This window comes from Uloborus diversus, chromosome 2, assembly GCF_026930045.1.
Source record: "Uloborus diversus isolate 005 chromosome 2, Udiv.v.3.1, whole genome shotgun sequence".
NCBI classification, from domain to species: Eukaryota; Metazoa; Arthropoda; class Arachnida; order Araneae; family Uloboridae; genus Uloborus; species Uloborus diversus.
The window spans coordinates 48,294,334-48,317,872 of record NC_072732.1 but is presented as its reverse complement, the minus strand read 5'-3'; the positions used below and the strand labels follow the sequence as shown (position 1 = coordinate 48,317,872).

Sequence of the window (23,539 nt, the reverse complement as noted above, 5' to 3'; positions counted from 1 at the left end):
TTTATTTATTTTTATTTATTTCTTATTTTTCATTGCCCAATGCAAAATTCATTGCCCAATGAATAGTTTACTCAAGTTCTGTTGAGTCACCTGAACTGTGTTAATGCAAATTTTTATGTGATTCATTATGAAATATTTTCCCCGTTAATTAGAAAAGAAAAGTCTTGGGTGATGTTTTCTGCAACAAAAGAAAACACAGACGATTTTTTATTAATTCAATAAAATAAGTTATGGTGGTCGAAAGATAAGCGAAATTCTCACATTCACCTGACCTGCGAAATGACGTTGTGACGTTGCTTCTCCACCAGCCAATGGCAATGAGACGCGGGTATTCGGGGCTCTCAGGTAAAAAGGTAACTACAAGCATAGGAGTCAACACTTTTTCATCCGACGTTCACCGGTTGAGTTTCGCATTTCGTTTTCATTCTAGACTGTTTTTCGAATAATTCGGATGCGTACGACGCGGATACTTGGTTTTTGACGGCATCAAGAGAATTTTTTAAAAGTGATTAGACTTCTTCTGATGTAACGTTTTGTATATATCTTGGTGGAGAACGGAATAAGTAAGTAGCTGTTTTAACGTTTACACTTTTAATTTTGTCATTTTTTATTGCTACTTAAAGATGACAAATTTATTTAGTGGTATTAAAAGTTGTCATCCCTAAATTGTTGTCTTTAAAAATAACTGGACTGTATCACAAAATACGATGCATTGAAGCTTCTTGTTTTATTGCCTGCGCCAATTAAAAAAAATAATAATAAAAATAAAACCATATAAAATATAAAAAAATTTAAATAATAAAACATAACATGTAGTCTTGCTTTGTACTGTGAACTTCTGTTTTCTTGCTGTAATTAAAGTACTTTAAAGAAACTCTTAAGAAGGCACGTATTTTCATTATGTCAACCTTTCTGTTTGCGCTTAACAAATGCCCTGTGTTCCCTTTTTGTACCTGCTGTACATCAGCTGAACGCGTTTCTTATGGGTTTAAAGGGTTACTGTGTTGTACACCTTGCTGTTAATGTGACTAATGTTGTTTCACATGCTTAGCTCAAAATTGTAATTAAAAGACCCCCTTCAATACTCTATGTATGCTTACATTTAAGAACGCTACTTTGACAATCTTGATGAATTAGTGGGTATCGGTTTTTCACGAGTTTAATGTATTAAAACAGCGGCAAACAGAAAATACGTGACTTATTTTTATTGCAACAAACCATAACACTAGGCGTTCCCCAGTTTGACATTTCCTTGCACCATTTCTAGGGATGAAAATACTAGATTTATTTGCGTTGATTTTACACTTCAGCGTTGATTTTTTTCACTTTAATCATAAACACCAGGTTGATTTTTCCCTGAAATATTAACTTTTTCGCCCCTTCCACAAATGCTTGACTTCCATATTGTGTTTTTTTTTTTTTCAAATGAATTCAAATCTGTATTTGAATAACTTCACAACTGAAATATCAATTGCTCTGGTCAATTGAGTGTCCTGGACAAATTCAGAGTTGCTAGCTGCCCGCCTCCAAAACCTTTTATCATTGGCTACCGAATGTGGTAGCATTAATTTTTACAAAATTACCTTTTTTATAGTACAGGGAGAAACTCGGTAAGGTGAATTATTTTTTAAACTACCGTTTTCTCTTTCGGGAGGTAACATAAAAGCAAAAATGAAATCGCACATGTTTATTTGCTTTCATATACCTAGCTTCTTTCTAAAATGACTTGTGTCTGTGGTAAATTTTACTCTAATCCATTATTCAAATGAAGCTCTGAATGGGTAGGTAGGTTGGTTCCAGGCAGATTTCGGTTGCGGAGATACGAGGCACAACTTTAAGAGAAATTTCAATACAATCGATTTCGGATATTTGTATTAAAATCATTAAGATTTTGAAAAGAATAGAATTAACTTATTTGGTGCTTCATGTAAAGTTTTTGTTTGTTTTGATTAATAAATGGAAATTTTGTCGAAAATATGAGCCAAACGTCTCTTCTGGTACTCTTCAAAACTAGCAAGTTACATAAATTTCTCGAAGAAAAACTCCACTCTTAAAATCCAATGGAATGGCCTTGTGAAATACTGTTTGGATTGTTACGGTTTACTAGTGACCATTCCTGTTTAGTCTGAAAATCAAGACTACATTTATTGAAAGGTACTTCAGGATTAAAAGAAAATTAAAACATTAGTTTGCTATCGCTAATTTTTTAATGCACTTTAAAAATGCTTAATTTATACTAGTTGAAAAGTGGTTTTTCTAGAGTACCTGTCTAGGACACACAGATAGTCATGAAGTAGATCAGGTGTAAACTAGAGTATATTGGCAATTTTAGTTAAACTTTAGTTTTGTAGCCGTTGACCTATGATCAAGTGTTAGCACTTCTTTCAAAGTTACTGTTATCTGCTATTTACAGGCGTTTGCACGCTGGATGAATTTTTAAGTGCTCAAAAGCTTTATCCCCTGAATGTAGATTTTTCTGCTTTGTAAAGAGACCTATTATTGACGCGTATGCCGACGACTGAATAAAATCGGTAGTAAACTTCCAGCTGAACTTGAAATACAAACGCAGTTTTAACACTCAAATATGAGCAAGTTTGTTTTCTTGCTTGTTCTCTTTGTGTTCTTAAGATGATTTGACCCTAATTGGGGCACGATCCTAGTTCATCGTAGCATAACAAAAACGCTGGTGGTAATGTTAGCTCAAGTTCATATTCTGGGGGTTTTCAGTCAAGTGACCCACAGTTTAATCCCCTGACGGCGATTAAGTAACTCTATTTTCAGCTCGAAATACTATTACAAATGTGTTAAATTTGAGCTAAAATTTAATTGTTACTCGGCATGTAAAGTCATAATTTAGAGAACTGTCAAATTTGTTACGGACAGTTGAGGCTAAGAATGATTCAGAGAACGATTTACTTACATTAGACTGATAAATCACTGGTAAGTTTGGGTAACTGATGGAATTTATACGAATGTTTTTTCTTCAGATCGGTTGCAGAGTGTATTTAAAAAATTTTAATCTAAATTTTACAGAAGTACCGATTCCGTGCTTTTCAAATTTAAGGATTTTAATGTAAAATATTTTTACGAGCTTCTAGTGCAGCCACTAGATTTACTGTAAATGAGAACAAACTGGTAGAAGTATTTCTTTAAATTTACGGATGAATATAAGTTCTTCAAGGTTTAATATTTTGAGTTTATACAACAGTATTTGTACACTCTGCATAAAGCGTAAATGTATGGAACCTTTTCAAATGCTGGAATAAAGTAAAAATTTTGATTGGATTTAATTTTCATAGTTAAATTCTGGAAACATTAAATTTTTCTGAATTTATTTTCAAATTCATACTTAAATAAAACCATATTGCTGAAAGTAATATTTGCGACAAATGCATTTATAAAACTCTTGAATGCAAAGGCGATACTTTAGATCCGGAATTCTGTTCACGAAAGCAAATTAAGCTTACCACAGTCTTCTAGAATTGTACAAGCCCCCCCCCCCTCTGAACGTATTAACTCTAATTTGCATGGACGCTTCCCTGTCTATGAATCCACGTATAGAAATCGGTTAATCTTAGGATTAGATTCCTTAAATAGTTCTAAACCACTGTTTGAACGTTCTTATACAAGTTCGCTTCGAAATTTAACGGCAGTTAAATCGACAAAGAGTAAAAATCAAGCTGACTGGTTAAAGCAAGTTGCCGTCAAGATGGCAGAGCTAAACGATTGACTTCAAAATCGCGTAAAAACTAAGTTCAAGACAGCTTGAGTGTTTGAATCTTAACATTAAAGTACATAATTTAATAGCATTTGTTAAACTTAATATTTTATTTAAAATTTTACTGTGACAGAAATGGTTAAAGGCTTTGAAGTAGTTTTCTCTAATAAAATGTAACGGAGCAAAATTTTCTAAACTGAACTTCTATTTTGTGAACCATATTTAAAAAGAAACTACATATAAAAATATTTAGAAAAAAATAGCCTTTTGCATATAACTTTAGTGGAATAATTTAATTATGATAGCTCGGGTATATCAAAAGTGACAAAATACAAAAGCAGTTAAATTAAGAACAAATCAACAAAATATAAAGATAAAAAAATCAAGAATTAAGGTAAATGCACCAGTAGTGGCCACTTTAAGGTTTATATTTTAAAAATAAGGATTCTAGGGGTTCCAGTGGATTCAAACTTGCAGGAGGTAGACCTCGGACTATAGTGTAGTGGGCAGTTCAAGGAGGAGTAAGTAGAACATCACGGAAAATTGTTTTCAACTATTTAAAACGGTCGCCTGGATTGTCTGTGTTTTTTCAGCTGTCGTCTAACGCTTCTCTGTAACGAGGTATATATATTGTGTTGCATTATGAATAGAAAAATGCTCAAAAATATTTTTAGAGCTGTAACCATGTTATGAGATGAGAAAGATAATGTTTGGAACGTTTTCAACTCCAAATAGTTTTCTTGGCTGACAGTTCATGTGGACACTACTAGTACCAGAAATGTTAGGAAATTCAAAAGTGGCTACCGAGGGGGCCACTACTGAATCAGGAAGGTTTTTCATAAATCATCTCGATTTTCCTTTTAATAAGTTGTAATACCTTAACATAATAACTTATTTCATTTCTGACATAATATTGTGTGATCTAGTAGTGGCCACTTCTAAACGGCAATATGGCCACTACTGACTCATGTACATTATAGAAGGGCCACTGATGGATCAAGTTTGAGATTTGAAAAAATTGAACAAATTGACATTCTGGCATTTTTAAAAAATGGGACGATTAAGGAAGAGAAGGGCTATAATATGCTCATTGAGTTTCAAATATGGTAATTGATAGTGTAGGTCCACAGTTTAAAAAAGCCGGAAAAATATGCCTCACTGAGGCGACTGCTAGTGCGTTTCCCTTTTTATGGACAGGCCCGGATTACTCAACAGGCCATCCCCTAGGCCCATACGCCCTGGCCTAGGGGCGCATATCACGGGGGTGGGGAATTATTAAATAGCTTGTTGGTAAAAAAACAGGAATTTGGCGCTATAGTACAAAAAGAGGAGAAACATTCCACTAGAACAGAGAGAGATTGCAACCTGCGTGCTAATCAGGTAAAAAAATGAAGGGGAAGGGCATACTGCTTGATCGGAGTTATCCCTTTTCTAAACAAAGCAGATAATTTTTTAGTTTCTTAGATATAAGCAATCATTTCTTGAAAATAGATTCTTTTTAAGGTAAAATATTTATTAAAAGTAAGTCACACACAGTAAAATTAGAAAAAGCAATGATATATAAAATTCCCAGTTATAACGCTTGTTTATGGAACCATTTTTCTCTTTGGTAGTCCAAATCATGTCAGTAAGTATGTGTTTTGCAATTTATAATATATCGATTCGTATTTATTTCGGACTGCTAATAGTCGAGGACGCCCAAAATTAAAGTTTTGGGGAAGGGGAAGTTATCAGTTTACCGGATAAAACTTCAAAGCTTACCGAATAAAAAATAGGAACATGGTACTGCTAGTAGTTTTCTAAATTATCTGTGACGAGCAATAATTTAGTAATTACTAAAATTATGTTTACAATAAACAGGATAAATAATCAGAAAATATATTAAACTAAAAAAATAACTTACCATACAATACCAGATATTTACCACCAAAGTTTTATAATAGGTTACAAGTGTTGTAAGATTTCCGAATTAGTGAAATGTGTAACATTTACAGATTTTTTAAAAATGTTACTTTAGAAAATTCCCTGATTTCTGTATTTTATCGATGTACAAAACGTCCGTAATTCTTCAGACCAATTTTATTTTCTAAAATCTTCATTAACTTAAGACATAGCTGAAAATTAATGATAATTCTTAAGTCTCTTGAATCAACACGGATGACTTAAAATTTTTGCATCGAATGTAATCGGCAAAATTAAAAGTCTAAAAGTCCTCAACTACACAATAAGACATAAGGAGGGTTGAAAATGCTAAATACATAATTATAAATGTCCAAAAGGTAAAATCTCAAGGAAAAGAAATGAGAGTATTAAACAAGCGGATGCAATCGGGTTTAGAAATGTGAAAAATTGGGATTAACACGTAATAGCGTAAAAAATGGCCAAGAAGCGTAAGTTTAAGCTAATGTGTAGAATTCGACAAATATGCATGTTCTTGAACTCAAAATCCATGAGGAATTGTCTATTTTCACGAATTTTAAGAACTTTTTGCCGAAAATCGTGACTTTCTATGACCATTTTTGATCATAGCCGAAATCCATGACTTTCTATGTGCATGGACACCCTGCCTTTATTAGTATTGAAAACTTATGCTACCAATTTCCTATATCCAATGATATACCTTGGTAAGATGTAGGAAACAAATTGTCCTAGAATTACATTGAATTATGTACTTAATATTTTCTTATGAATTAGTGTTATCCGCACGGCTTTGCCCGTAGTAGAAAAATTAGTCTTTTGGTTCACCTATGTGTTTACAAATATTGTATGGTGACTTTCTCGCCCATTGGCTTGCTCATGTTACGGTTCCACGTTATGATAATTTGGTAATTTACTCGTCCATCTTATAATTTTGCTCGGGAAAATGTTCTTAAAATTGAAATAGAAAACGAACAAAATCGAATTTTCAAAATCGCTTCGAGGTGCATGCTACAAACTGTGCTAAATTTCATGAAAATCGGCCGAACGGTCTAGGCGCTATGCACGTCAGACATCCAGACAGTGATCCAGATATACAGAAACTCGGCATTTTTATTAGTAACTAGTGGTACCCGCACGGCTTTGCCCGTAATAGAAAAATTAAAAGGTCTTTTGGTTCGCCTATATATTTACAAATGTATGGTGAATCTTCTCGCCAATTGGCTTGTACCCATGTTACGGTCCACGTTATGAGAATTTCGTATCTCGCCAATTGGCTTATGCCCATGTTACAGTTCCACGTTATGATAGTTTCGTAATTTACTGGTCCATCTTATAATTTTTTTCTTAAAATTGGAGTAGAAAAAGAACCACATTGAATTTTCGAAAAATCGCTTCGAGGTGCACACCCCCATGCTACAAACTTTCGCCCAAATTTCATGAAAATCGGCCGAACGGTCTAGGCGCTATGCGCGTCACAGACATCCTAAAGACATCCTCCGGACAGAGACTTTCAGCTTTATTATTAGTAAAGATGATTTCGTAGTGATAAGTCATTCAGTTCATACTTACCAAAGTTCATATGTAGAATACTTATATAAGTACATTTATTTTCTTTTACTTTATTTTGTACATTAGCGTACAAAAAATAAATACATTTTTTCTACTAAACTTTTATTTTATTCAAAGTACGTATGTACTTTGAAGAAGGAAATGTACAATAAAAATGTAATCAATATATTGGTCCTTAATGTAACTATAATATTGAATAAATTTTATCCAGTTATTTGAATTTAAAGTGAGTAATGTGAATTCTAAGGAAAGGATGTCAGATGGCCACTACTGACTCATGAATGTGGCCACTACTGAAAATCTCCGGTTTTGGAGTGGCCACTATTGGATCAAATTTGAAGTTTGGGAAAAAATGGATAAAAAATTTAAAAATTGAAATTCTGGCATTTTTAGAAAATGGGACGATTTAGGAATAGTTGGGCTATAATACGTTCATTGAGCTAAAAAATTGGAATTAATATTGTAGACCGACAGTTTAATAAAGACATAAAATATGCTTAACTGTGGCCACTACTAGTGCGTTACCTTAAATAGTGAAAGGAACATTAGGGTAAACTTCACAATGATTTCATGCAAGATTTGGCGTTCCAGTATCGTTTGCTTATCTATCTACGTTTAAGACTATTCGTCTAGTTTTGGGCATGTAGGATATTCTATATTCATCATGGCCTAGTAACATATTTGACATACTAGATGTAAGGATGCCTATGTTATTGTGATGTCTTGCCATCCATGGCCCGTTTCTAGTCGAGTTTGCCACAGCCTCTTTACGGGACTTACGGCGAAACATTTTCCAGGTATCTTGGATGTTAGCTTAATGTTTACTAGAATCTGCTGCCTGAACAGATTTAAGGTTGTCAATCATTTAAAAAAATCCTATTCAGTTCAAAAAAGAAATGCTCAAGTTGTGCGGAATTTCAGACAATTTGCTTGCTTTCTATTCAAGTTTTAGACAAGATTGACAACTTGGTTTCTTCAGTGCAATTTAACTCGCAGATGAGTCGAAGCTGCCGTGAACAGATAAACGGCTGTATAGATATTTCAAGATTTATATTCAGTACTAACATAGGAAAATGTTAAAGTTTGACGTTTTTTCGGGCATTTTTCAGCGGAAACAAAGCAAGCTCGTACAATAAAGCTAACATACAATACATGAGAAATTTTTGCAGTTGCTACCCTTTACCCGCCCGCGGCAGGAAGGACCTATGAAGTTTGTCCACGGAAGCCAGTCCGCCGAGCCAGAAGTTAAATCCTTGCTTTAGAGAATTTCATTCTACACTGCAAAATAAAAACCAAATTCCTCTATTTTCTCAGGGTGTAAGCTTTAACTGTAAAATCTCTAACAATTAGATTCTGGTTCCTTTCGTAGCAATTTTTTTTACTGAAAGTGTTAAGACACTCAGCTTGGCTTGACATAAGCGGAAAGGCTTCAATTTCGGCTTTTGCAAAATCGAGACTAAAACATTTAAAGTTACGATCTTCATCTTGGTGGGTCAAACTAAGTCTAAACTGAATGACTTAAAATTTCGCGAACAAAATTAATATAGACAAATACATTGCCTCATGAGGTACATATGTCTAGTTTTGACATTTTCAGATTGAAATAAGTTTTGTAATTAAGTAAAATCTTCTATGGCAAGGTCGAAGAAAATAATTTAATACAAGGCAGCAACTTCTTCGCATACCCCCTCCCATCTTCTCGAACTAAAAGGTTTGAAAATGTCTGAAAGGATCCACAATCGAATTTGTTCAATAGCCTGAATCTCAACTCAAAAAAAAACAGGTTAGTGTTTGCTAAAAAAAACCACGTGGTTTCTCGAGCGCTGTTTTAAATTCATGCATGAGTAGTACATAATTAGAAAACTTTCCAACTCAAGGTTGGAGTTGATATTTTTTAGCAGCATTCAGTTTTGGCATGCAATTATTCCGATTTTATGAAGTAATTTATGACCTCATTCAAGTTGAATGAATTCAGACTGCGGCGATTTTTCTATTAAATTTGTACGTTCTCTATGCACTTCATATGCAAGTAATAAATTTGATGCATTAAAATAGTATTCATTGGGAAATTCAAAAGGTGGAGACAGTACCCAAAAAATAATTTTTTACATATCAGTTGCCCGTGTGATTAGTGTTGGTTCTAAATTTTAAATCAATTATATTCGATATTTTCAGACTCCTGAGGTTTATTACCCAAAATACCTGACGATCGAGAATGGACGGGGAATATCGTTAGTGCGCAAAAAATTTTAAATACTAAAATATTTAAATGAGACATGGTATTTTATTGCATTATTTGGCAAATAACACCTTTCAAGCGTTATTTTAGTCTGTCTCGCATCATTATGGTCTTTAAAGACTTCTAGTTTCTGTTTGTCGATTTAAATGTTTTCTAACACTAGTTTGTTCCGTACCAAGGTGGTATAGCATAAAATCGGTAGTAAAATTTTAAATCTCAACTTCCTAGTCTTCTCAGTTTATGTACGGAACAAATTTTTTAGATTAAATACCGCACTAAGTTTTGATCCCAATAACTCGAATATAAATCACTTCAAATTTTGAAGTTTCAACTTCAGAAAGGAATTTTCAATTTCAAAATAACGAATGATCAAATTGAGAATCTGTTTAAAATTGAAAGATGAAATCAATTGAATACTAATTGCTTTTATTACTGAATCTTTAAGGTGCTGTGCAGCCTTAAATCAACGCGCCTATTCTGGATCATTGCTGTTATACTAGTGTTGTCACTGATAAAATGGGTGACGATCGCCTCCATTTCTATTGCACTAGAAATAACTTAAAGCATTTTCGGCACCTGCTATGTAAGATAATTGCTTCCTCGTCTTCATATTCGAACGGGCGTGAAAAGACTTGAACTTCCTAAAAAGATGTTTACTCATGAAGTTCATTGCTTTGAAAAGTGTAATTAGAAGTTGATCTAGCGTATCATAACGGAGACTATATTCTAGGTGAGAATGCAGTCACTTGTACTCTTATTTTGATTCGAATAGCCTTAGTATTTTGACTTAAACTAGTTAGTGGGGTTTTTGCTTTTGAAAGGGAAGATTCCAAATTGGTCAAAACCTAGGAATGACCACGAGGGGTTCTTGGCGCAAACTGCGAGATTCAAAATTTTATAAGAATCTAAATTCTTATTTAGGGGGGCTGCTCTGCACCAACTAAAGAGGGGTATTTCCTTTGGGGGGGGGGGGGATGGACGCGTGCTCATTAAAATCTGTTTATATCGTATGATTAGCTAAACTTTTGAGTTATGTAACGGAGTTGTTTGGGTGCAATTCAGTCTCAAACTTACCTTAATTTGAATTATGCCAACTTCAGTTCCACTTCTAAATTTTTACTTTTTATGTTCCAATACATCACGAAATTTTAAAATTTATTTTTAAATTTGTCCCTCGGGAAATACTTTTCAAGAAATCGATAACCTTAAAGGGTTTTAAATTATTTAAACTACAGTTTACGAGGCCATCAGTCAACCTCAAATCTGTTCTTTTTTCGTTCAAGTCAACTAACGAAAACTTTCTTGATTGGTAAAGGTTTAGAGTGGAACTTTGAATGGACCGCAAGGAAATTCAACAGGGAAAAAAATAAAAGTAGCTTCTGCTTCGATATGTTTTCTGTTAAAGCTTAACTCTTGTGAATAACAATTTTATATTTAGATAGTCAATCTCGCCAAATTTTAACTCCAATAAAATTGGTTCTACAGATATTTGAACACATTTTCTGTGCTTTGTCTGTTAAAACATTTAGCTGTTGTCGGTAAAATGGGAAACATTTCCGCCTGAACTTCCTACTGTTTTTTAATAAACAATTTCCTTAGTGGAATAAATTTGAACATTTGCTTACGTTAGCGTTCTGTTTCGAGCTTGCACCACTTCTTGCTTGTAAGTCATTTTCAGGACTTCTTGGTTTTCATACAAAAATTTCTTAGAAGCTTTGTATTAAATATCTGGTCTCTATAACGTAATCATGGATTGATGCGTCCAGCATAATGTTGTCAATATAGGAGAAAACCTTTTTCAATCCGAAAATAATCAATCGAAAGTTTTTACTGTATTTAAAGTTGAGAAAAATAATAGCACAATTAGAAGCTTTGAAAACCTTAGCTTTTGTGCCATTTGGGTGTTTTAAATGATAAAGCAGATGGCATCTGAACACGTTAAAATTTTTCACCAATTTTAATTTATGGAATTTTTTGTTTAGATACAAAACACGTCAATTTGCAAGCAGTCACCGAAAGGTGAGATATTGACAATGTTATTTTGCATACGGTAGAACTAGTCAAGTTTACACGAAGTAAACTGTCCTCTAAATAAGCTTTAATGTAAAATTTACTCACTTCAAATTAAAATCTCGCCCCATCTTGATGAAATTCGGCAGACATTGTCCCTGTGCTGGTTGTTAGGAATATATTAATATATTTATGGCAATATTATCTTCTGCTCTTTAAAAGTGTAAGTGCCTTAAATTTGCCGAAAATCTAACTTTCAAGTGAACTCTAAAAACTTACCACCTCAATATCTGGCATATTTACTAGGAGAATGAATGAATTATTTCGGAACTGTTATTCCAATAACTCAATGCTTTAATTTCAAGTTTTTGAAGAATTTAAATTTCAATAACAATTTACTAAAACAGTCAAACGCAGCTGCAATGTTTCAAGTTAAGTTTTTCCAGAAAGGGCTCCGAATATTCTCCAATAAGTGATAGAAATTTTTGTCTACTTTTTTTGACGATAGTTTATCTCCAGCCCCTCAGATGTTTTCATGTGCACTCAAATGAATCTAATTTAAAGTCTGATTCCCCCCCCCCCCATACTATCTCAGAATCTAGTTTTCTTAAGTCTTAAAAGTTTTGGAACAATTAAATAGACCTTCAACTCTTAGTTTTAGTCCCAATAGCACAAAATAAATCACTTGACTAATTTGCATGTGACTGAAAAGGTTAAGAAACTTAAAATGTTTAATAATCCACACTTTTGCCAGTTAAGCTGGCACTTCCTCAACTGATTGGTGCATTTGCTTTGAAGAAGTTTTAATTATAATATTGCATTTTACGATTCTTATAACCTTACAGTTTATGCTATTGTCTCTTTCCAGTCTCTAAAACTGCTAATTTTTATGTCAACCAGAATATGAGCTTGACATTTAAATTAGTGAATTTTTTTAAACGATGAACTAAATCAGCCTTTGCTAAAACTTTACTGCAATAATTTAGAATTTCAATGTATAAGACCTTAAATACTAGGTAAAGTCTTAGCCGAGTTGTCTCTTTATACTTTTAAAAGGCTATAAAATTGTCTTCGTGGGAGCAAACGAAGTGACGCTTCAATATTCCTATTGACATTCAGAACAAGTCTTTTATTAGCAAATCTGTTTTTAAGTATCCGCCTTTTACAAATATTAAACATCCGCTTATGACTATTTCGAAGCTTTTTCGGAACAGATTTCTACCGAAGAAAGTTTGACGCTCTTTAAGTCTTAAATTGGAGGGTTCAATCGTTTAGATGTATGGATTAAGTGATGGGAAAAAATCTTAAACTAATTCTATTCTTTGAACATTGGCATTAACACATGTTGATGATTGTTTTCGAATTAGCTTGTCCTAGCTTCGAGGAAAGGAATAGAAGCACGACGCGTACCTAGTGTTCTTATCTGAGCAAAGTTAATAATGTAGAATTGAAATTAAGATCAACTTGTTTCGTAATATCTAAATTTTTACGGATTTTTTGTCTTTGTGATATTTAGCTATCTTTTAATACAATAAATTTACACTTCAGATAGTGTTTCTCTAGATATTTTCAAACTTGTATTCATTCTATCATTGAATATTGTGTACGTTTGGAAGAACCGCAATATTATAATCTTAGTCCAATCCTACATTCAATTAGTGGAACAAAGACAGTTGACTTGAATATTGTCGCCAAGTTCATTTAATACGTGAAATACACCGCCAGCTCAGTCACTTCCAGCCGAGGACTGCAGTTTTGTGCTTATTAGCACTCATCAGCCCGGCATAGGAAAGTGACTGAGCTGGAGATGGAAAACTTCTTAAGGAAGCCAAGAGTGCGAAACAAACTGGTAGCTAATATAGAATTAGCAGACCAGACGAGTGACCGAAGCAAGGGTTCGGTTCAACTCGAAGATTGAACGCGAGGCAAGGTATATTCAGTAAATTACCCCCCATTAGCCAGGGCTAAAGCAGAAATACGTGAAATACGGGGGTAATTTACTGAATAAGTTCATTTAATCCCTGCAAAAGTTTTATGCTCTGAAGTTAATGACAATGTCGATTTATAAATTTTTTTCAAATGGTGCCCTTCAAATTTTTTACTGCAAATATTTCATTAAAGCTCAATCGGTATATACTCGATCACTTTTCTGAAATTGGCGCGAATAATAGCTTGTGGAACACTCGGAAAGTGTAAACTAACTTTAATACCGTGCGATAAATGTTTTCAAAGGAATTATCGTGGAAGTACTGAACGTATCGCTCACAGGAAGCAATATTACAAAAGAGCGAAATAACTATTGGAGGAAACAAGGTTTTAAGTACTGTTGACATAGAACTGTTAAGTACTGCTAACTCAAATATTAGAATATGTGCAAAATTTGCTTTTTCATTGGTTTTGTAGTGAGAATAAACTGCATAGTTTAAAATTTTATCGTATTGTGAAATAACCAGATAATATCGTTTTTATGTATCGTTTGTGCCACAACGGCCGTATGAAAACAGTATTGTGTAAAGAGCATAAAATTCACTTGAAACAAAATTTATCTCATTGTGTACATAACTCCTCACAATGAACCTCAAATTTAGAGTTTAGACCTTTTTTCAATGAAGCTTAAAATCAACACTCGCCAAGTAGTTAAATACACTAGACATGTTAACGAAAACCTTTGTCGGCAAGTAAATTAATCCATGTTAATTGCTTTTAGTTTTCCTTCAAAATCTTGACTTGTATAATCTCAACTTATTCTCTCTTCTTTCAGAATGGCTCCCAATACCGCAGTCATTGAGCAGAAAGTAGAGTACAAACTTGGTGAAAAGCAAGAATACAAGACTAAAGTAGTGTGGTTCAATGTAGTGCTCTTCTTATACCTCCATCTTAGTTTTATTTACGGAGTATACCTAGGATTTACGGCGACTGATGCGAGAACTTTGATATTTGGTAAATATGACTGCTTTAAGAATTGTTGACTAGGTTTCTTATTGCATAACTGTTTATTTTTATGAACCATAAGCTCGTTATCTTAAATAATGTCTTCAGGGGTACTTCGACGAGAGGTCCTTGTGACTTTCCAAAAATTTCCTTATTTGGCAAAGTTATCATTTTTCGGCAAATAAAATTTCCGTGCTCCCCGAAAATGTTCGGGGCACCCTTGCCTCTGTGACACATTGGATGTAAAAGATAGTGCAGTGAAGTGAGACTGGCTGAGAGGGCAAACTTGGGATTAGCTTCCACGCAGGGTTGGTAAAAATCCCGGGTTTTTTAAAGCCCATGGACCCAGGGTTTTTTCTTCTAAGGAAAATGTGGGGTACTTGTAGCAAATTGTAGCGTAAGTATATGGAGAAAGCGCAAAAATTATCTTGGGGTAAAAAGCTGGAAAATTCAGTTTTCTAAAGAAAAGTAGATAAGACGACGACAATCCAAGAACGGTGAAGTTTCCGATTTTTTTGGTTCCATGATTATAAACAGTTAAGGCAGAGTTACTTCTCGAGTGATAAAATAAACTGTTCGTTTGTTTTTAATCATACATTTTTTCTTTTTTGCATTTTACTTTATTGTATTTCATTTTATGAAAAACTACTGTAGAATCTCAAGTATAAATCTTTTTTACTGAATTCCAGCTTAATCAAGACGTTTCTTTGAATTTTATGTTGCCTCTTTTTCTATTTCTGTGTACAGAGTAAGAAATATTAAACTTTTTTCGTAAGATAATGAAAATACTGTAAATCCTATTGCGTTTTCTGTCCGACAGTGTGTAAAACCTGTTAATGTCTAAAAACATACCTTGTTTGTTCGAGATTTACGTGTTGGTTTGCAGAAAAATTCAAAAACATTTTAGCTTGGGTAGTTTCCTCTGTATAATCTACAAATATTGAGAACATCAGACGTGACGGACTAAGTCAAGATAATTTGAGTTATTTATTGACCAGTTAAGGAAAAAGGTTAAATACTTATTTAAAATCTTTGCAATATTTTTTAATGCAGTTAATACTATTCAAGTTCAAAATTCATTTTATGTCCATTGTCTGTGGTGAAGATCAAATAAGTTTAAATTATAAAAGAATTTAAATTTTTTAAACTTCTCAGAAAATTAAACCCAAAAGTGTGTTAAATAATGGACTTTTTAAATATGAGTTTTCAAAACCCATTGGGTTATATTTTTATTAACTTAAGATATCTTCAGATCTTAATAGCCTTATCGAGAAATTCATGTTTGCTATATTTATTTTCCCTCAAATAGTAAGGGAAAGCAGGAATTTTAAATTGAATGGATCTGTTTCATAGTTAATACTATATCGCTGTAGTGTAGAGCATTGAGTCCTCTTAAGGTACGACAATAAACCAAAAAGACTTCATAAACTATTCCGGATCAAAGATTGTAAACTATTAAAGCTGTCAACCTAGAATAAGCTTTTTTCAATACAGTTTGGGGAAAAAGATCAAACATATCTACAAAAATGGCTGTTCAATAAGTTTAGAAATGTAGTGGGTAACATTGCATACGTGTTAATTTCAAGCAAAGGGTAGACACATCAGTGGATGAATAGCTGGCGACTTTTTGAAATGTTATTGTTAAATGAATAAGCAAACTTAAGTCTCCACAAAAGACTACTAGATTGTAATTTGTCTACTAGTTTCATTCGCTTGGATTGATGCCATTTAATTTCAATCTCCCAGAAAGCGGGATGCGGAATCGTGAAGTTGTAATTTTTATTATTGCATATGTTTAATGCTACCATTGATTTTTGAAATTGCACTGGTGTTTATTTACTGTGCATCAGCAAATTTTAGCTGTTTAAAAACTCAGAGGTAGATATCTGATTTAATCTTCCATGAAGGGTTTGACAGTTAACTAATCTATTTTTTCTTTTCAGCTTATATCTACGCAAATGTTGGTGGAATAGGTATTACAGCTGGTGCTCACAGATTATGGTCTCATCGCTCATACAAAGCAAAATTGCCTCTCAGAGCACTACTTTGTATCTTTTCCAGCATAGCTGCGCAGGTAATCATTTCTTTAACTTCAACTTGTAAAATTAAAATTCTATCGTGTTTGATTTTCAACTATAAATAAGCCTCGTTGCTCAGATACGTGGTCAATTACGTTCGTTGTTGACCAAGGAGGTTGAAATAAAACTTTTGCAAAAGAGCAAACTTACGTGGGGAGTTTGTGGGAAATGATGTTTTTCCGAGTTGTGGGCCTTGCGGTACGTTCCCTTAGTTTTTGAGACGGTAACTCGATCAGACCATTTATTTAGGGGAGGGTTAGTTCCCCCCTTGGTTTTTAGATTAATGTTAACACAAAGTGGGCGTGGTTTTTGCCCCTTCCCCTGGCAAAATTCGAATTGACTCGCCTTAACCCGATAACATCTGTTCCTTTTTCAATTGATATCAGAAAGAATCCTTTCCTAATCTGGGACCAGAGTCTAACTCGTACAGTAATCTTAGAGATTCAAGCAACCGTCTCATAAATCGAATTTTATGTTAGACATATTTTTGAAAGGACACAACTGCCCTCCCTTGTCCCCCTCTGGATATGCGTATGGTCAAAATTCACTTTATATTTACTGGTAATCGTAAATGCACTAATTTAAACTATATGATTTTCTTAATTTTATTTCAATCTTGGTTCGTCTGTGAATGTATCCATCTGTAATGCCTACAAACATTCCTAACTTTAAATAAAAGTGAAACTCTCGGTAAAAGCAGAAACTTCCCACTATACCTCTATCCCATATCTTAGTTACAAATAATGGCTCTTTTTAGAGCTTAAATGAGTAGTTCCGTTTATGACACTGTCAAGTGTTTAAATTGATTGAATTAATTTAGTTATTCATTGAACGACTTCTGCAATCTAGATTCAGTTGGCTAAATCTTCAACCTCGGCAGCCCTCTTAAATAATTATTTCAGTCGCCTTGCTTAGTTAGCAGTTTTCCTCTAATAGGCTTTAAATATGTGTTATCGACTTAGGCAGTAATTTTTCAAATATCTAATTTCATCAGTTTAGAGTTCCCTTTATGAATAAGCGAACATGGTCAAAGTTCTAATGTGTTTCATTTGTTTCAGAACGATATATATGAATGGTGCCGAGATCATCGAGTACATCACAAGTTCACAGAAACGGACGCAGATCCACATAACATAAAAAGAGGGTTTTTCTTTGCTCACATGGGCTGGCTGATGTGCAAGAAACATCCTGCTGTTGCTCAAAAAGGAAAGACTGTATATTTGGACGACTTATGGGCTGACCCTGTAGTTAGATTTCATAGACGGTAAGTTTATAGTTCAGACTTCAACATGTCTGGATACCCCTAAGGATATTGATCTAGAATGAGTAAATCCCAAATTTCATTCTTTTTGGGACGGTTGAATTCATACCTAAATACTAAAATATACTGTGCCTTTCTAGTGACTTATTGCAAAAACAGCCTGTTTTAGATATTGCATTTTCGAATACCGAAATCTTAGTTGCCTCTAACTTCATGAAATTTTCAATACTTATTGTTGTTTAACTACTTGTGAAAATAAAAGTTCAAATAGGTACTAAAGTCATCAATATTAAATCTTAATTATAATAAAGCCAGGGAAATGTGTACTACAAACTTATAACTAAAAGTTATAAATATTACTTTTTCGGAATGAGCTCCAACATTTTGAACTATTTCATTAAGGTAAACTTCAAACTTATTTTCGCATAAACTTAACCATTGTGGATTTATCTCAGTCATTGTTATAGTTTAAGCTTGGAACGCTAAAATAACTTTAACTTAACTTCTGAAGCGTCATAAGATTTCGTGCAAAATTGTATTGCGCGATTTTGGTTTTCTTTCCCAAATAGGAGCATAAATTAAGCTGGCGGGAATACCAATCACTTAATTTTTATGCTCTTTATTTAGTGTTTAAATTTGTAATGATGCACAGCTTCAGTGAACTGTACATGATGAAATATTTTTAAAGAAAAGTTAACAGGTTTCAGAATTAACCTGCGATGCCGTTGAGGGAGTACATTGGAATTTTACCACCTTTATTACAAAGCTTTTAATTTCTATAATTTACTTTCGCTTGTGCAAGTCTTCCTCTCCAACCTTTTCTCCAGGAACACATAGATTGCTGCAATTAATCCGAAATAAAGTCAAATCATACTTGTGACAATTGCTAGTTTTCACACTTAGATAATAACATTTTCATGGCAGCTCGCATTGGTTTGTGAAAATATTCTATTAAATTAACTGCTACTGATAGTCAATGTCATTAAATGGGATGCATTTGGCAATGCAAATATTCAGCACTAATATTGCTGAAGAAATGCTTAGTCAAGAATCAAATTATAATAGAATAAAACGCAAACAAATTAATATTTAAACCCATTAAGTTCAATTTTATGAATTGAAATGATTACCTTAACTTGAAATTGGAGGAAATGTAAGTATAGTTCTATTTTTAACCTAATTCTTTAAAGGGTAGTGTCTGTGCAGGTTGCTCTTCTAAAAGTGATTTTCATACTCGAAAAAACTAGTGATTTAATTTGAAATGGGACTCATTACTGCACTAAATTCATGATTTACTTGTTCTAAATAGTTTAGCTCTGATTTTACTACATTTAAAATGTATTAAAGATGTGTTTAAAAAGTGGTATGTAATTTTTTACCTTAAAAATTGTCCTTTAGTTCAAAGACATACATTGGTATACTAGAGAATATTCAAGATTTATCGCAATAACAAATAGCATAAATTTAACACATTTTAATAGCCCAAATGATATATTTAAGTTTCATATTTTACCCGTTAGACATGTCAAACTGCAATGATATTAGTTTCGGCAAATTTCTAGTTTCAACCTTAAGCGGAAATTCGATTACTCGTGGGTGTCGATCTGACTATAAAGTAAAATTATTCAAAATAAAATTTCCCTCCAAGTTTTAACATTGAATTTTATCGTCGGGATAATCTGCAATCCTCTACAGCTCATTTGCCTTCGAAATAACTTCTGCAGCTTTTGGTTTCTAGAAAGGTACGAAAAGAAAAACTACAGAAGACAACTGCGCAAATGTTAGTTATTGCAATAGTTGCATACAGAAAGGTTCGAGTAATAGTTTTGAAAAGTGCTAATATACTGTTTAAAGTAGTTTTCCCAATATGGGGCATACGCCATATCAGCAGCATTTCGACTTTTTCAGGTGGAAAATCAGTGAGACTGTATTCCGGTTTTACAGAATTTAAATTTTTATTCTCTTATTTGAAAGCTTTTTAAATCTAGTCGATGATTTTGATCTATGCCACACGAGATGTTGAAGTGGGGAGCATTTTCTATTAAAATTGTCAGTGCTTCATAAATTCTGTACTTGATCTGCTCATCATTATTTCGACCTCGAGTACATTCAACTTTCAATAAGTTTGCCTGCAGGGCAGGTCAATCATTTAGGGGGTAAATTAGTCTGCTGGTCTTTGAAAAATTTATGTTCTTACATATAAGTGGGCGTAGTTTGTGGTCCGACAAATTTGCATGCAGTATGCACCCACCTCCCCAGGAAAAAATAAAAATGAAACAGGCTAAAACCTTTGATTTAGTTCATGTTGTAGGAAGCTCCCACAGCAGTCTGCACAGTTTGGAACACAATTAGAACTTAAAGCTTACAAAATGTACAAAAAGTTTAAGTAAAGTTTCTGTCAAAGTATGACATTTTGGGCTAGGAAATTGTTTACCCTGTGGTGTATAAAAGGTTTTATTGAAATTAGTCGTTCACTATCAAGGTCAATTCCTGCATGTTTCAAGATTCAGTTTTTTAAAAGCTCACAATAGTTTTGAATCAACTGATCTTATTGAACTTATGCATGTTTTACTTCCTCTTAAAATATCTCTCTCATGCCCCTTTTAGCTTGAACTAAACCTTAAACTGAGAAATTATAATAAATCGTTATCTCTAATTTCTATCGAGAAATTAGATTCCCATAATACGAAACAGGTCTATTGCGCAATCATAACGTTAAAAACTCTCTAAAGAATAAATCTTGTCTTTTCTTACTCCTGACCAATGCAACTTATTTTTCAGATTCTATGTGCCAATGGTGTTGCTCTTCTGCTTTATCCTTCCAACAATGATCCCTGTTTGGTTTTGGGGTGAAAATTTATGGACCTCATTCTTCGTAGCTGGCATGGCGAGATACTGTATTAGCCTCAACTTCACGTGGTTGGTGAATAGTGCAGCTCACTATTTTGGTGATCAACCGTATGATAAATACATCGAAGCCAGAGAGAACGTGGCAGTGGCCTTCTTGGCCAACGGAGAGGGGTGGCACAATTACCATCACGTATTCCCTTGGGATTACGCCACCAGTGAATTGGGTTACACACTGAATCTAACCAAAATATTCATAGACTTCATGGCCATGATTGGTCAAGCTTATGACTTGAAGACAGCCCATCCTGAACTAGTGAAAAATCGCAAACTGAAAACTGGAGATGGCACTCGACTAAAAGAAGTCGAAGATTCCGATGGAGACGTGTGCAAAACGTCATAATTCTCGTTTGTTCGTGGTAGTTCACTGGTTTGGACTAAAGTTCCTAAGCATACCAGACGTGAACCGATTTGCCTTACAATGTTCTGCATCCGAACTTTCCGGTGTAGCGAACTGAAGAATCAAGAATGACCGGATCCATTTTGGTACCCTCAATGCTTGAAGAAACATTTCGGATCAAGTCTAGCTTCTACGTGAAGCTGGAACATTTAATTTTAATCGTGTATGTATTGTGTCTGTGACATGAATGTAATGTTTTGATTTTAATCTATCGTGTGATATCATTTCAATTTTTCTCAATAAAACGTTTAAATTTATAACTTTTCCAGTATTCTATTTGTACTTTATAGTAACTTATTTGTGCAAAGTCTCGCAAAGCATGCTAGTACTCTGTACTTCATTGAAAGCAAGGTGTACTTCTCTACAAGGTACATTCTACTTGTAGAGAAGTATCTTATCTAAAACAATGTTAAAAAATCTATATTTGACTCGATATGTTCTGATGTATTTTTCAAATTTAACCGTAATTAGACAGTTTTGGTATGTGATCATATAAATTTACTTAGTTCTTAGTTACAGAACGGAGGAAATTATCCAAGCTGCTGGCTGTATAAAATTTCAGTATTCGCGTTTGGCACAAACACATGAGATATAAATGTTGATAAAAGCCCGTTTAAGTATTACACTGTTTATTTTTGAGAAGTGAAAGTAGTTTAAATTTAAAGTTTCCAAATATCTAACTTTCAGATGCCAAGTGTCAAAATTAGTGCGAACTGAACTTGCATTTTAATTCTGTGTTTCAAAAGTTAAGGAACCGATTGTTAATTTTCTAGGTGTGATAAAAATAACTTCAATTTCCTTACTTCGACTTTCACGAGCCAAAGGTAATCTTCTAGCCTCGAGCTTTCAAGCAGTTAAGTGCTATGGCTTAACTGTTGCTCCGCAAATCCCCATTTCAGTTCTTGGCAATCGCGGACTTCATTGGCTGAAGCCAAAACTCTTTGAGAATATTCAATCATAGAATGTTTGCTTCGTCCTCTAAACTAATCCAGTGCGGCTGGAAATTAATTGAATATTGTGTGGAATCTCAGTTTGATTTTTGCAGTTCTCATTTTAAGTTGGGAATTAAGTTCCTAAATTTTCTTTTGAATGCTCTCGGCTTGAAGGGGGAAATTGTTCGTATGAAGTTTCAATGAATTATATTTTGGAAAGGCTCGGTACAGTTGTGAGATCAGTGGTTAGCTTTCAATTTTTTAGTAGGTGAACCACCAAGCGAAGCCAGAGCAATCGCGTAGGGCTTCTGGTAGGATTAACCTCAAACCCTGCAGGGCTCATTTGACCAAGTTTTTCAATTTGATCTTTGTTTAATAGATAAAAAAATATAATTTAACGAAGAAAAATTGTACTCTCTGTGTCACAACATTAAACAAGTCATATCAATAGATATAATTTTAATTTGTTCTAAAAGTGTCGAAATTATTTTCTGCAACTATAAGAAAAGTTGAATATATTAGAAGTTTAATGAATGTTTCAGATTCTTGGTTGATCCTGGAATGTTAAAAATGCTCCACTTATTTTAATCCTACCGTTCACTACGAAACTGCTGACTCGACACTCTTGCACAACCCTAAAGTAGCATTTTTTTTGGTACATCAAACTTGATTACTAGACTCTTCATTCCAGGGTCCCTCGCACCTACCGCTGTTCGTGGTTGAGGGTTCCATCCAACTGGTTACTCCTTTTATATTGATCAGGATCAGAGCAATCCCTGGTCCATCTCTCGCAGAGGTATAGTTTCACTAGGACTTTGTGAACACTAGTATATTTAACGTCCCCAGTCACCATTGAAGACGGTGGATCTTCGATTGGCTGGGTCGATCGAACCAGGGACTCTCCGATCACACATGCCTTACGAATCAGGCCACCACTGCCGATCACTAGACTGGCGTACAATATTGGCCGATGATTAAAAGTAGTAAAATTTACAATTTTCGTCCAAATTATTTATTTAATGTTAAGCGAACATTGGCAATTTTTCTTTCGGTAAAAGAGACTTCTTGAAGTCGGAAAGATGTCTTTAAATTTTTTGCTTTTACTGTCCAGTTTTAAAAATTGTAACACATGCTCTTCTAAGACACTTTATTTTGAAGTGTTGTCTTATAATGCGATGGTCAAATAGCTTTTATCAATTGCCGATAATACTCTAAATCAGGTGAACAGTACCTTAAATACCACACCAATCCCAAACATCCTCCAAAGACGGTACTTTGCTTGTTAAAATTTTGAAAGTATTTATCAGAAGAAATTATTACATTATGAATGCAGAGATTTTTGGATATACTACATCCAATGCAGTGACAAGGAATAGTAAATTATGTATTCAATATACATCTGGAAATAATTTTCTTCGAGAATTCATTCGTCATTAAAGCCAAATTTACGTTTTTGCTGAAATATGTCTTGGTGAATTGTGAAGGCTTTTAAAGATCCATTCGACGTGACGTGAGTAATTTTGAGCCATGATATTATGCTACTCAGAATGTTTTCCAATATTAATAAGTCCAGC

General features: G+C 33.8%; 1 protein-coding gene across 1 annotated transcript; it reads left to right on the top strand.

Annotated features, from left to right (window-relative positions):
• The first annotated feature begins 383 nt into the window (after positions 1 to 383).
• Positions 384 to 21,274, top strand: LOC129217021 (acyl-CoA Delta-9 desaturase-like). Its single transcript, XM_054851253.1, has 5 exons — positions 384 to 563; positions 14,218 to 14,396; positions 16,331 to 16,461; positions 17,524 to 17,729; positions 20,508 to 21,274. The coding sequence occupies exons 2-5, from the start codon at positions 14,219 to 14,221 to the stop codon at positions 20,974 to 20,976; spliced, it is 984 nt and encodes a 327-aa protein (XP_054707228.1). The 5' UTR covers positions 384 to 563; position 14,218; the 3' UTR covers positions 20,977 to 21,274.
• Positions 21,275 to 23,539: the final 2,265 nt, after the last annotated feature.

Coding starts and splice junctions, on each gene's coding strand:
- LOC129217021 (XM_054851253.1), top strand. CDS start 14,219: ATGGCTCCCAATACCGCAGTCATTGAGCAGAAAGTAGAGTACAAACTT. Junction 14,397..16,330: donor TGCGAGAACTTTGATATTTG/GTAAATATGACT, acceptor TTTTCTTTTCAG/CTTATATCTACGCAAATGTT. Junction 17,730..20,507: donor GTAGTTAGATTTCATAGACG/GTAAGTTTATAG, acceptor CTTATTTTTCAG/ATTCTATGTGCCAATGGTGT.